Source organism: Onychostruthus taczanowskii, unplaced genomic scaffold, assembly GCF_017590055.1.
Source record: "Onychostruthus taczanowskii isolate IOZ18803 unplaced genomic scaffold, ASM1759005v1 scaffold23, whole genome shotgun sequence".
NCBI classification, from domain to species: Eukaryota; Metazoa; Chordata; class Aves; order Passeriformes; family Passeridae; genus Onychostruthus; species Onychostruthus taczanowskii.
In genome coordinates, this window is record NW_024499573.1 from 9,896,174 (window position 1) to 9,910,222 (window position 14,049).

A 14,049-nucleotide genomic window follows, 5' to 3' on the forward strand; every position below is an offset into this window, starting at 1 on the left:
TCATACTGCTTCATCAGTCACTTGATGAATAACTGCTTGTTCAATTAGTTTAGTCCACTGGTATTAATTTTAATAATTTTCAATTTCTGTATAAATCCATTTATCAATAATATTTGCTTGAATGAAGAGAAACTACCTTCATAAGCCAACCATTTCCAGTAGGGTTTATGTGCTGCTCTCACATTTTGAATAGATTCAACAGCACTAAAAAATAAACCAGATTAACAGTATTAGCAATAATGAAAATCATAAGAGGAATCATGACTTACCTCAATAAAAAATCAAAACCAAAAAAATCCAACCGAAAAAGAACAAACTTTGATTTCTTCCAAGAATACAAAACAGAACAGAGTATCTTTTCAATTTGCTTGAAAAGATTAGAGAGTCAAAAAAGACAAGTGAAGAGCACATACAGCATGTACACACATTTACACATTGAGTGAAAACCCAGCCCTGCTGTTGGAGGAAGCACACCTGTATGAGTTCAGGAAAAATTTGTCCTGGCTGTCAATGTGTAGCCAAGAGATTTTATTCACACAATGTAAAGATTTAATTAGACTGACTCAAAAGCAAGACAGTCTGTTCAGGAACTAAGTAAATCACATACCCTGCTATTCTTTGTGTTGAAGTCTCCTTTTTATTATCACTGATATTTGCAGCACTATGGGCACACGGTCCCATTGCATCAGCTATCATACAAACAGAATTCAGGTCGTGTTAAAGCCAGAAGAAATTCCGTGTACCTGCAGATTACTTGTCAGGTGTTCAGGAGCTGGACTGATATGTTGGATAAGTATGCAATCAACTCTCTATGACACAGGATGACAGCAATCTGAGATACCACAATTGGTAGAGAAGAAAAAGAGGACAGAGGGGTTAGGGGATGTGCTAGGAGCAAAATAACCAGTTTTGCTCCATCAGTTTACCAAATGAAACTCAGCCCACAATCTATGTATTTCCACACTGCTTCCCTGATTGATCCAAGCTCTGAGTTTTAACTAACACAGCCAACTGGGAGGTGCTGCTATTAAAGTGCATGAGGAGCATTTCTGCAGGAAAAAGGACAGGACAGCTGCTGAGCTTGGAGAAAGATGGAGGGCAGAGCATGGAGATGTGGAAGAGATAGTGCAGACAGGTAGAGAGAAAGACACTCTATAGATGTGGGACTGACTCAGGCCCAATGTTCAGAATGCTTTACTAGGTCATATTCCACCACTGTACACACACAGTCTTAGTGTCTCTAAAAAGAAGTTACACTTGAAATTTAATTATCTTGGTACAGTTCTACATAGTCAAGTGCTTTTGCAGCCCAGGGCTTGATGCTCCGAACTCCAGAAACACAAGAATTCATCAAGACTGGCTCTGCACAGCATCAACTCTCACTGGTGAGAGAAAGGTTTGCCCCAGCTATTGCTGTACGACAGCAACTGAAGTGGCTCTGGGGTCTGAAGCACTGACCCTTGCAGTTGCATACCTTCCCAAATACTGGCTATAGATAACTGGTATTACCTTGATTACAGCAGGGTTTTCTCAGTCTTGAGTGAGATGGACTTCTATAGGATAACAAGGCCTAAGGATAAAGTGGCTTATAGTTTTATCTATAAGATCTCACAACTTGAAGTAATTTCAAAAACAAAAGTATATAAAGCTGTACCTTGGATGACTTTTTAAAAATGAAAGTTATCCAAAGTAGAAAACAATATATTATAAACTACTATATTAAAACCTTACTTCAGCAAAATGTTCAAAGCATGCATGTTTTTAGTCTCTTTAAAAAACACTTTAGTTGTTCTAAAATTCTTTATATAGTTTACCTTAGACACGGTGCCATTTCTCCAGTTACTTGAGGTACAGGATCTCCAAGCAAAGTTTTTACAGTCATGCACACTGATTCACCCAATGATTTCAAGTGGTATCCACCCTAAAAAGTATTTTGTGTCAACTAAGGGACAAGTATTTTAACGTCTCTCTGAATTTTAAGGTAGAAAATAAACTATCATTTTGAAATGTATCTGTATTTACAGAAACAGAAGATGATATGCAAGTGTATCTAAGTCAATGATTTTGCAATATGAAAACAGTAACTTAGTGGCCACCTGCTGGCATCCCATGATTGAGCTCACTTCATCATAGTTCAAATAAATTTAGAAATCAGTCATTACTTTGCCATAAAAAACACATGCCTTCTCCATTCTCATCTACAACATGCCATTTTCAACAGTCCTTGTGGAAGATTCCTTAGAAGGCAAATGCTATCACTGTCCTCTAAAATGGTTGTTCAAGAGAAATCTCCCACAGCCTAAATACATCTAAATGTACATACTAAGTACATTTTAATGAGTTTGGGACTGTCAAGAGCACTGGACTAATCACTGTTCACACGAACTGAACAGATTTATGAAAGATATGTTTTTTTGAATGATGAGCATATGGCTCCTTTGTTTCAAAACTATAGTCTAAGAGCTTGTCAAAACTTAGCCATTTTTGCATTCCTGGTACTCAAAAGAAAGATAAAAATAAGAAATTATTTTGTTAAGAAGTTTTGCTTCCTAGCTTCTAGTTTGCCCTAAATGGCTCTAATACAAAGACCTTTCCCCTGGGAGCACATTTCAAAAGTCTTTACCTCTAGGATGACACACAGCTTTCCATTAGCTAACTGCATCAGGAAATGGGTAAGGTGGGCAAACACCTCAGGAGTGGCATTCATCTGACCCTAAACCAAAGAAAAAATATTAAGAGATGACACCTTGATTCAAAAACACTGGTAAGAAACCCAAACAAACAATCTGAAGTACCCAAGTCTGAGATGGAATACCAGAACACTTGCCTCTCATTATATCAAACAGAATGCTGAACCAGCTGCATGTAAGGAAGGTGAAAAAAAACAACACAGTAATTATACTTATGGGATAATCTGTCTTTACATGTCTTGTTGTAATGTTTAATGAACTTGGGTCAGCCTAAAGATTCAAGCATGTATTTTTAGCTTCATTAAAGTGAATTTCACTTAGCAATCACAGGACATTAAAACAGTAGGAATATTTTCCTAATAGATTCATGACTGACAACACAAAGACCTCAAGTTACTTACTTCAGGGTCACCAATTCCAGAATCGTATCCAGAGGAGACAATAACCAGTTCAGGATCAAACTGTTATAAAAGAGACAGTTTCAGCACATCTTTATGTCCTATTTTCAAGTTTGCACAGGATTTCAGCTGTACCATGATCAACTGTTATATCAATTTGAATGTGAACACAAGTAAGGATTCTCCTTGAATACATTACCCTTTTATGCTATTTTTGTATCTGCTGGAGAAGTTGCAGATGATTGTGTTGAATATTTAAAAGCTAAAATTCCATAAATACTATTCAGTTGATCAGAGCAAGATCATATCAGCGGAATAAATGTATTAACTGTGCTACTGGCAATTACTGCATTTCTGTAAAATATTCAATGGTACCTGCTTTTAGAAACACTTAGGAAGTGCACTTTGGCAGTAAAAAATTACCTCAAAAGCCATCGGAAGCAACACATGGAAAAATGCAGCGAGATAATCTGAATTTCCCATCCCAACCTGAAAAACATGAGAAACACAGGGCATGTTTCCAGTTGGAATGATAAATTTTCTAATGTTCAAGACTTGAGGGAAAGATAGGAGAAGTGAAAGATTAGGGAATCTTATGAAGTACAATAAAAAATCCTCTATTTTATTAAAGTGCATAAATATCCACCATTTTTAATCTTAATGAGCTTCAGTTGTCTGCTAAACACGGATGGATGTAACCGTATCCTGAAACACCTTTTGATTTGATAGCTAGGCAAGATATTCAAGTAAAAATGAGTGTGTAAATTCTTCTCTCCCTTTTATTTTCCAAACATTATTACATTCTGAGCCATATTTTTCCAGCAGACTTTCCCCTGACAGGAAGGATATACACTGTGTAAGACATTTGCCAAGCAAGTGAAGCAGTGCACTTACTCACAAAGTTTTACACAAAGGATGAGATACAAAACTATTGCACTGGCTTTGTTGTGCTGTAAACAATATTTACCTTATTCCAAGGCAAATTTATGTTAAAACCTTTTCCTTTTCCCAGACCCACAGCATCATAATTGGATTCTTTGAGTGATGGCCAGAATTCCTGATGTTCATAGCGATGCCAAGAAAAGTACAAAACTCTGAAAATAAAAAAAAAATTAAAATCCAATTTGACAAAAAGATTGTGGAAATTACTTTATGTCCTGAACCTGGAGACTGCACTGTCTGAAAGCAAGAAAATAAAACTATCCTATCCTTTCCCCTCCGTTCTGTTAAAGGAATTAGACTGAAAATTGGTACAGTAGGTCCTATGCTGAAATTAGCCTAAAAATTAACATGCTAAAAATGTCTTATAAGCATGCACTCTACACAGATCAAATATAAGGAATTTTCAGAACAGCAGACTTGTTTCTAGAACCTACTTATGTTGCTCTTCCAAAAAAAAAGTTAATATATTTTATCCAACTACTGCTTGAAGACTTGAACTGAGATATTCATGAACAGAGAATAGAATACTACCTGAGTAGTTGCAAACCAAGGTAATCACATTCCTTACTTTGTTTATTATTCTTTAAAGCAGAACAGATTTACATTTTATTTTGGTTTAGGTATTTCCTTCTATTTTGTAACAAATGAAAAACAGAGAGACTAAAATAGGAAGGTGAATGTTTCGCAAGATTCTAGTTTTAGAAGTTTAAGAAATCTTATTCTCTAGAAAGGCAAGCAATCTATAAACAGCTGACATTAAAGAAAAAAAAATCCTTCAAACCTTGGATCTTCTTCAAATATATATTGAGTTCCTTGGCCGTGGTGCACATCCCAGTCAACAATTAGGATTCTGTACAGATCAGTAAAAGAAAACTTTCAGCGGAAGAGCCACAGCATCTTAATCTACAGAAAGTATAAATGAACAATGTTCTTCTGAACCAAAAGGAACATGACACCCAGAAAGCTCTAGACATTAATCTAAACTAGTACAATATCAAACTGCTGTTTACACATGAAAAGCTTCTCTAGAGTCAACCATGCACTTACCTCTGCAGACCATATTTCAGTTTTGCATATTCGGCTGCAATAGCAACGTTGTTGAACAAACAGAACCCATTAGCTGCGTTTCTCTGGCTGTGGTGACCTGGAGGTCTGAACCAAAATTTTATAAATTATTCACAACACAAGAAACTTCTCTAAGTGAAAACTTCCTCACTTATTTTCCTACCTGACTAATGCCATTCCATTGCGCACTTTTCCTGCCATCACAGCGTCCACCAGCTGCAAAGCTGCTCCTACTGCTAGTCTGGCACAGCGGTAAGTGCTCTGAGAAAGAGAAACTCATCAGCTTAAACAAGGCAGCCATGAATGCTCTGGCATCCCAACAGCAAACTGCCCTGACATAATTCTACCCCACTGAAGCCATACAAAGATAGCTGAAACACAATTTGACAACACAGGCTCCTGTGTGCTTTCCCCTGTCATTACCAGTGGTCACCATAATCTTTACAAGGATGCTCTCTGTGGAGCAGTCAAAAATGTGAGATGGATGTACTGAGTGGAATAACATGGCATCTTTGAAAATAAGGAATGAAACCCTACAGAAACATAACAGAAAACTTCATCTCCATTTCATGGCACAATATTTAAGAGCAATTGTTACCAAAATGTGATTTGCAGGTCACTAATGGTCTACAGTGACATTAAGTGACAAAAATGGAGCTAAAATTTGACTAGTGCATTATACTGGTGTGATACAATTACAAAATAGATGACAGGACACTTGAGCAATTTAAATTACAGCATTATACTAAACTAGAAACAGAAAATTACAATATCATAAATAAACGTGAGACTACATCAGTAGCAAAACAAGTATTTTTAATCTTCCCCTTCTTAGAAAAATGCCACTCAGATGCAGTAACACAAATAAATTGTAACTCCCAATAGAGGAAGCAGTTTAACTTACGCACCGGATGAAAGAAAAAAGCATCATATTTTTCAGAGACCCTTTTCAGTTCCTCCTCATTCATTGTCTGAGTGCTTTTTGCCACTTCCAAGTGCTCCAAACTGCAGAGGAAAGAGATTAACACAACACTTAAGTAAGCAACTACAAATATTTTTTAGACGTTTACTTGTATTCCTATGTATAAATCAGCATTCACTGCTTAAGATCCCACAGAGTGACAGTGTAGATTTCATGGAATAGCAGATTCATAATTCAGCACCTATGCTATACTCCACATTGTGACACATTTTCCATTGAAATTAATGGAAGCCATTGTATTTTGGAACAGTCTTTTCAAATGGATGAAAATATAATCTGGAGGTATGAGATCTGCTGTTTCATTGGATTCATCTGAATGAAAGTTAAGTTTCAGACCTGTGAACCAACAGGATCTCCTCCTCGCTTCCTTCTCTGGCAGGCACACGGACACACCTTTCCACAAGATGGTAACTTCTAAGCTGCTCATAGGAGGATGAAAGTCTTTCAGGCACTTCAATATCACAAATGGGACTAAAAATAAAAATAATTATATTACTGTAATACTGTACCAGCACAGGTAACTAACACACTTCATAAAGCCTAGCTTTTAACTCCCCATTTTAAGAAAATTCACTACCCTCAAAGAGAGACACATGAGAGTAAAAATGGAAAAAAAATCTTTAAGTATTTTCTGTTTCAGAACTGAGTCAGAAATTGATTCTACAATATGTAAGCAAAAACGAATCTTAAACAAATCCCAAACAAACAATACAATAGAATCATTTTTTGTTTCTTCTCTCACTGGTAAAAAGTTGCTATGCTTGACTACAGACACAGAAATGCTGCAATTAAAAGCTGTAGGTTACAAAGAAGGTGAACAGAAGACAAGCAGGTGTGGGAGAGAAGACAACAATGGATTGTTACTCTGAGCGATGCAAAGGAACTCCTCCAGTTCATGCAAATTTAAGTACTATACAAATTTCTAACTGAATGTAATTGACATGTTTCAGCTGAGTGAGTATATCTACACACTTTTCCAAGGTCAATGATACTTTAATTTTATAAATAATTTAATTAGCTTAAAACACATTATTTAGGGGACTACTCAGATGCCTCATCCTAACAACTCTTGTTAAGGCCTCCCATACTGGATGCCTGCAGCTTCTCAAATCCAGTTTCAGATAATCATTACAGTATCTAGATACAAATTGTGAATAAAATATTTTTTTTTTCCTCTTAAAGACACTTTCTACTCAGAAATGACAGGAAGCACCACCAGATATTAATACCACCACTATTACATTTACAAAGCATGCATTTATTTGGTACTGCCCTCATGAGTCCTAATAAGAATCCATTAATAAAAAGAACAGCAGTGACTTACTCACTCCAAAGCAGTTTGTGAGTGGTCATCTCCTCATCATAAACCAGCGCTGTTCCTGAAGCCATTGCTACAACCGAGCAGAACAAAAACACCAAGACACATATTTCACAGCAGAAGTAAACTTAAAGTTTACGTTAAGTAAGTTTACAGTTACTATTACACTAGATAGTGAGAATATAAGTACAGAGCGTACCTGCTTGCATGACAGCTTTGTACTTTAGACTTTGTACTTACAGAATTAAATCAAAGGAAAATATTAAGGACTCAGATTCTCACAAAACTGCACCCACCGAAATTGGGTGCGGGCAGGCAGGATCCACAAGGGCCGAGCGCTCCAGAGCTGGGCGGTGGCACTCCTGCGCGGGGGTACCCCCAGCTCCCCGAGCCGCCCGTGCAAGCAGGGCAGGCTCCGAGCCCAGCCCGCCTCCTCCCTCCATCGCACACACACTCACCGGCGAGGGGAGGCCCAACAGCCGCGGGGGAGAACCTGAGCTACAAAGTAGGAACAACAGGATTTCATACACCACGCGCACAACAGCGACAGGGTCTGTTTGCTTTAGAACTTCATGGGTCTTTCACAAACCCCAGAGAGACGCTGAAGAGAGACAAAGAAGCCGACGGGCAAACAGCAGATGCGAGCGCACTGCCGGCCGCGGTGCCGCGTACCCGGGGCCCCGGGCGGGCTCCGCTCCGCCGCTCGCCTCCCGCGCAGCCCCGGCCCCTCACGGAACCAGCGCGGCCCGCGCCCGGCCGACGCCTTCCGCGGGGAGGCCGGGGAGGCGGCGTGTCCCGGGCCCGGCTGTGGGCGTGCCGAGCGCGGCCCCGCCCCGGGCGCGGCGTGAGGCGCGGTTCGAGCCGCGGTTCGGATCGCGGTTCGGGCCGCGCTACGGAGCTCCATGGCCGCGCTGTGCCCGTGCTGCGGAGCCGGGCAGTGCCCGGGGAGTGCAACCGCTGGAGGGGTTTTAGCGTGGAACTGACCCAAGAGCAAAACAACCCACAGCCCCGGGCTGTGTGGCATCCGCTGGCATAACGAAAAATAAAGTAAGAGCCTGGACTGAAGGGGGGACCCCTCCATTTCCTCAGAGTGACGTGTCCGGGCCCTGATGCCGCTCCTGCCCGTGCCGCCGCAGCCGGCACCTGTGTGCGCACAGCTTCTCCCATTACTGACCGCTTGTCCCCTCGGTTTCTACTAGTATCCAGTTTATAATAGAAAGTGATAGAACAGGTGTCGTCACATTCAATAACCTGATACAAACCTGCACTTTTGGGAATGTATGCAAAACCCAGATCATTGCAGGTGCAAGTTTTAGAGATCTACTGCCCATAAACCTTCCCCGTATTGGTTTCAAGCAAGTATAGTAATAGACACTGTATTATTGAAATAGTTTCTAATTTATGTGTTACCACCTGTTACTGTGTTTATTATACACATTTGTAAAGCTAAAATTGAGTCAAGTTCTGTCCATCTTCGTGTAGTCTTTAATGTCAGTGTATTGCACTGACCATGAGGATGCTAATCATGTGCCTAGGGTAATTTTTTTTTTTTGATATTTTGACTTCATTAGTTCCCTGCAGATCACTTGGAGAACGGGTAAATTTTATAAATTAACTTGTGTAATGTGTCTGAAAATGAAAAGGGACTTTTCAGTAGCAGGGATCTGATTTATGACACCCACTAACCAAATCCTCTTGCGTAGGAGCCAAACATACCGTGTTAATTATTCTTCTCTTTATTCCACTCTGATTCTGGTGACAGCAACCAGCAGAGGGCTGCCTCCTTTCAAAATACTCCAACGGGTGACAATGAGGTGGATTCATGAAACATTAGGCAAGGGAAAGTTTAGATAACTGAAGAAAATGGTAGAACGAGTGGTGTAGACAAATACATTGAAAGCAGCTGGATTTGAACTGCTTTATGCTGTGTTTTGCACATATTACAATATTTTTTTAATCATAGCTCAAATGAACATTTATCCATAGCTGTCCAAATTCAAACAGGACAAGAGTAGCTGTAACACTACCAAAAGGAAGCCTGATAACAATGTGGTTTGAGCTCAACTTACAATACCATTTAAAAGGAAATGAAAGCTTTATATTCAACTTATAATACATTTCTATTTACAAGATAAGTTTGGCATGAGAAATATAATAATCTTTTTACAAATAATATGATAAATATTTACAAGCATTTATGGTGTCTCCACTTCTGAGTGGCGAAAGTCAGCTGGGAGTCCTTCCTCTGCCAGCGATAAACCTGTTTTACTAAAAGGATGCCCTCTTCAATGTTCCCCACAAGGAGATACACCATGGGACGGTGGGTTGGAGTCATCCTCTCTATACATTTTTCATTAATTAGCAGCCACTGTTGTATCATACTCTGAGTTTCATAGGGCAATAGTGAACCCTGGGTAATGAATTCCACTTGGCATTCAATGTTATACTCTTGGTCCTCAAATGCTGTTCTCTTCTTGGACAGCTTTACTTTCACTGCTAAGGAAAAAGGAAAAGGAAATGCAAGTCAGACCATTTCCCAAATGCAACAGAAAACGGTAGCAGTGAAAACAGGAAAATTCCTAAAAAATATGATCATAATTTGTGTTGACAGAGTATGGTGAGGCCTTTTCAGCTGAAGTTTAAAACATTTTGAAAAATAAATTTTATGTAGTAAAGGTTTGGGGTTTTTTTTCCCCATTGAATTAGGTGACTAGGAAAAAATATTTTCACAAGCGTAAGTAATTGATTTTTACCATCACTATGTTATGTCAGACTTCAAGTAATTACATATTGTAAGCTGTTGATCTTATTCTTGTATGACAAAACTGCCCAGCATCTGCCCAAGCAATTTTCCTGAAATGCACCTTGTCCATGTGTGGAATCCCTAGGCAAAAATGGCTTGCTGATACCACCCTTTTAGATATTCCCTTTTCATTATAGGCATCTACCTACCCCACTTGACTCCATCAACACTTTTTAGCATGACATTTGTCTGTATTTCTTGATTCAGCCAAATCACTGAAGGTCTTTGCACTGCCATCAAAGGCTTTTCAGGAAGTCTCTAGGGCAAACTCCACTCATCACTCCAAAAAGACAACAGGCAGTAAGAATTCCTTCTTCTGATATGATATTCTGAGTCTCCTTCTCAGTAAGTCAGGTATCACAAAAACTCATTTGCAAAAGTAGCAAAGATACACCATACACTGGTAAAGCACTAAAGCTTTACTTTCCGTTTAAATGCTAGTAAAAGGCATTTGTTTATTTGACTGCTTCTGACAGAAATATTTTCCATAAGGCATGTTGTAGCCAACTAGACCAGAACAGCTATTTGGTTGGAAGCAAGATCATTGATAAATCTTTCATGCACAATAAATCCTCCTTATATTTAGATTAGAAATAATTTATTCTGAAAATCAACCTAAAGCTAAATTAGCAGCCAAACTCTTAATCCTTTGAAATCCCCGCAGAAACTGTCAGTAATCGTAATCCTACTTTTAAAGCACTTAGAAGAAGAGTTGTTAGTCTCTTTGGCATGAGGTACATCAGCAAGGACTTACCAAAGTTACTGTCACAGAAAACTTCAAGAACTCTTTTGTGTGTAGAGAATTCCTCCACTGCTGGGCAAGTCTGGCAGGTAGGCTTTGGTAGGACTGATAAGAAATTACAAAGTCTCATTGTTATCTTTTAGAATAATTAGTTTTAATTTTCTGCTGCCAAAGCTAAGAACCCACTGTTTAACCACAGAAATTACAGACAAAGTACACATCAAATACAGGGTGAAAATAGGTAAAAAGTCAACCCACTTCTCTGAAAACAAGGCTAGAGATGAAAAGGAGTGTCATTTTCCATGTCCATTCAGCCCTTGTTCTGACTGACAAGATCAATTATCAGCACAAATAAGGTAACAAATACAGCATAATTTTTAACACAACTACAGTGGGATTCTGTCAGTCCTTCTGGGTTCAGCTGCACTAAGCCTGTGAATATATATGAGTTTGGGTGTGCCAGCAGCAACTTAATCTTACTCTTTTCCATAGAGTTATTAAATGTGAGTGCATTTGAAGATTTGAACATTTATGCCAAGACAACTCATGCTTCTTTAAGGAAAATCAGATAAAATCATCCCAATTTTCCTAAGCTGATCTGAGAGCCAGTTTGTTGTAGACAAAGATGCATCTGTGCTGAGGGCCATTGGTAAGTCTCTAGAGAGACCTGAGAACAATTCCAGCACGGTGTGCTGCTGTGTGTGACACTGCCGTGCAGTGATGGTTGCCTTCCTCCACCGCCAGCACAGCCTCTGCGCCGCTGACCAGCACCGGAGCTCTGCTGCAGCTGGCACTGCCAGCGCTGCCACTCTGCCACCCATCTGCACGTGCGGCAGGAAAGCCGGACGTGGCTGCACTGACACAACCGCAGCGTGGCTGGGAACAGCGTCCCTGGGATCTCCTTGATTCCCAGGAATCCAGGGCACGGCCACCCTCCCCTCCGCATCTCGGAGCTACCTTTGTTCAGGTGTTTATAGTCCCTGGTCAGCGGTGCCAGGCACGTGTCCTCGTCGCCAGGGAAGCGATCGCAGTCCAGGCTGGCCGGCCAGGGCTGCCCGTGGCACAGGAGCGCGGGGGCGCAGCTGTCACGGACAGCAGCGCACATGCTCCTACAGGGATGGATGAACCTGTGCGGGAGGAACGCCAGGCTCTCAGTTAGCTCAGTGACAACAGAAACTATTGCAACACTGACTCCTGGGCAAAGTACACCATCCTTGCTGACATTTAACATCCTTCAACAATAATAAAATTGAAGCAGCAGCTGTGCAAATTATGCAAGCGGTCTATGTATGGACTGAGCTTACAGTATTTAGTTATGATTTTAAAAATACATTTATGGCAACCTGAAAAAAGTTTCAGTATGAGGCTGATTCTATTTACTGTAGGTGTTTCAACCCTAAATGAGTAAGAATAAAGTTCAGCTGTAACAGAGTAAAACATTATATCCTTTGACAACACCATTCATGCATTCACGTTCCCCAGGCAAACTAAAATTGAAGTGGAATAAGTTTTCAGTACTTTTTTTTTTTTCTAATGAATACAAAAAAGCTAACAGAATTACTTCAGAAAAAGTGGAGATCACCTTTAGATGACGATAAACATTCATTTGATTTCATTCCTGTTCTGGCAAATAAAGGCTGGTTTTGTACTGTGCTGTGATACTTACGTATCTAAACAGATGGGTGCAAGCAGGGAGCACAGGAAAGTCCTCACGTGAGGGTGACAGTCTGTGTGTACAAGGTGCTGCCAGGTGCTGGATTTTAGGATAACCTCTGCCATGCTTGTGTGTCCCATCAGGTTGGGAAGTCTCATTTCAGAGTATCCAATCTTGTGGCACATGCCCATCTCCTTGGGTATCACTACGCATTTCGTGGATAATCCAATGTCCAAGGCTGTTGCCACTCTTAGGAAACCATTCATGGCCAAAACAAGTATTTTTGCAGTCAATAACATCTTCCAGTGACTCCTGGGCTGCTGAACAGGGAGCTGTCAAACCACTCAAGTGCAGAGGCATGCTGAAAACCTTGTGGCTTATATATCCCAAGAGCTTAATGAACTGTTGGTTATCAACTGCTTATCAAATCACTCGAGACAAGACCAGGTCTTATTGCCTAATCAAGGGATTGTTGTGACAGCCAGGGAGGTGGAGAAAAAGTATAGATGTATTTTCCCCAAGGACACTGATTTGGAAGAGCCTTTCGAACGTCCCACGGTGTCAGTGGCTGGAGCATGCTATGTAGCATATTAAACTTTGACACCTGGAAGGTTCGCTGTGCTTTCAAAAACAAATTAAGTGGTCCCCCAGAAAAAGGGTTGGGCAGACATGCTGTCTCCTGGGGCTTCTGTGTCTCCTTTGTTTTCAGACACTGCTGACATGACAGAAAAAAACAGCCCAGATTGACTTATCAAGTGAAAATGTTTTGCTTGTGCTAATGGCCCATGTCTCTTCCACAGTTTTACAATGTAGAAGAGGCACTTTCTTTTGTCAAGCACTGTAAAAGAGAAAGACGTCTGCTATTAACCACGTATTTTGACTGGAAATTTGGATTCCTGTTCTGTGACATACTAAAGGCCTCAACTTCTATTAATTTTAATAGATGTCTGAAAATACAGAATTTAATTTGTAGCACTGTAGTGACTATCAGTATTTATTCAGGAAAAAAGCAGTTACACATTTTTATTATTTTGAATGAAGCTGTCTACATTTAAAAAATGCTTAAATAATGCAGCATTTCAACTATTTATTAATAGATTATAATTATATTAAAGTGTATGAAAGCAAATTATACTAGATGTGTACTTTTTCTGTTCATAGCACCAAAAAAATGATGTTATCACTGTTAGCACAGCTCTTTGCTATAAGAAGTTGGGAACCAATTAAGATGAAAAGGATCTGATGCATAGGTTACCTATTATGAATAGAAAAGTCAGATTGTGAATTTTAAAAGCTGAAGATCTGAGCAAAGCATTTTGTGGAGATTTTTTATTTGATGAAAATATTTTTTTCCAGTCAGTTATGGGTGTTAATTTTTATTTCCACACCTGCTTACATGATTTATTAGTAGAAATGTTTAGCTATTAATAAGTTGTAGGTGGATGTACTGTAAAA

The 14,049-nt window shown here is 39.7% G+C and overlaps 2 protein-coding genes across 2 annotated transcripts in view; both read right to left on the bottom strand.

Annotated features, from left to right (window-relative positions):
* The window catches only part of TUBGCP6 (tubulin gamma complex associated protein 6), a 39,746-nt gene extending 31,623 nt beyond the window's left edge, over nucleotides 1–8,123 (bottom strand). Inside the window, exons 1-13 of the mRNA XM_041405434.1 lie at nucleotides 7,854–8,123; nucleotides 7,402–7,468; nucleotides 6,414–6,548; nucleotides 6,004–6,100; nucleotides 5,259–5,356; nucleotides 5,078–5,182; nucleotides 4,812–4,880; nucleotides 4,056–4,182; nucleotides 3,512–3,577; nucleotides 3,092–3,151; nucleotides 2,624–2,713; nucleotides 1,815–1,921; nucleotides 137–204 (exon numbers count right to left, since the gene is read on the bottom strand). Of these exons, the coding sequence (XP_041261368.1) occupies nucleotides 137–204; nucleotides 1,815–1,921; nucleotides 2,624–2,713; nucleotides 3,092–3,151; nucleotides 3,512–3,577; nucleotides 4,056–4,182; nucleotides 4,812–4,880; nucleotides 5,078–5,182; nucleotides 5,259–5,356; nucleotides 6,004–6,100; nucleotides 6,414–6,548; nucleotides 7,402–7,466 (1,087 nt within the window). The 5' untranslated portion in view covers nucleotides 7,467–7,468; nucleotides 7,854–8,123. The remainder of the gene's footprint in view (nucleotides 1–136; nucleotides 205–1,814; nucleotides 1,922–2,623; nucleotides 2,714–3,091; nucleotides 3,152–3,511; nucleotides 3,578–4,055; nucleotides 4,183–4,811; nucleotides 4,881–5,077; nucleotides 5,183–5,258; nucleotides 5,357–6,003; nucleotides 6,101–6,413; nucleotides 6,549–7,401; nucleotides 7,469–7,853) is intronic.
* Nucleotides 8,124–9,580: 1,457 nt separating this feature from the next.
* On the bottom strand, nucleotides 9,581–12,893 carry LOC121336395 (secreted frizzled-related protein 5-like). The gene is made up of 4 exons (XM_041405509.1): nucleotides 12,607–12,893; nucleotides 11,898–12,067; nucleotides 10,953–11,045; nucleotides 9,581–9,891 (listed from the first exon to the last, which is right to left on the bottom strand). The coding sequence occupies exons 1-4, from the start codon at nucleotides 12,891–12,893 to the stop codon at nucleotides 9,581–9,583; spliced, it is 861 nt and encodes a 286-aa protein (XP_041261443.1).
* Between the last annotated feature and the right edge of the window lie 1,156 nt (nucleotides 12,894–14,049).

Coding starts and splice junctions, on each gene's coding strand:
- LOC121336395 (XM_041405509.1), bottom strand. CDS start 12,893: ATGTTATTGACTGCAAAAATACTTGTTTTGGCCATGAATGGTTTCCTA. Junction 11,046..11,897: donor CTATAAACACCTGAACAAAG/GTAGCTCCGAGA, acceptor ATTTCTTATCAG/TCCTACCAAAGCCTACCTGC. Junction 9,892..10,952: donor TTTCTGTGACAGTAACTTTG/GTAAGTCCTTGC, acceptor CTTTTTCCTTAG/CAGTGAAAGTAAAGCTGTCC.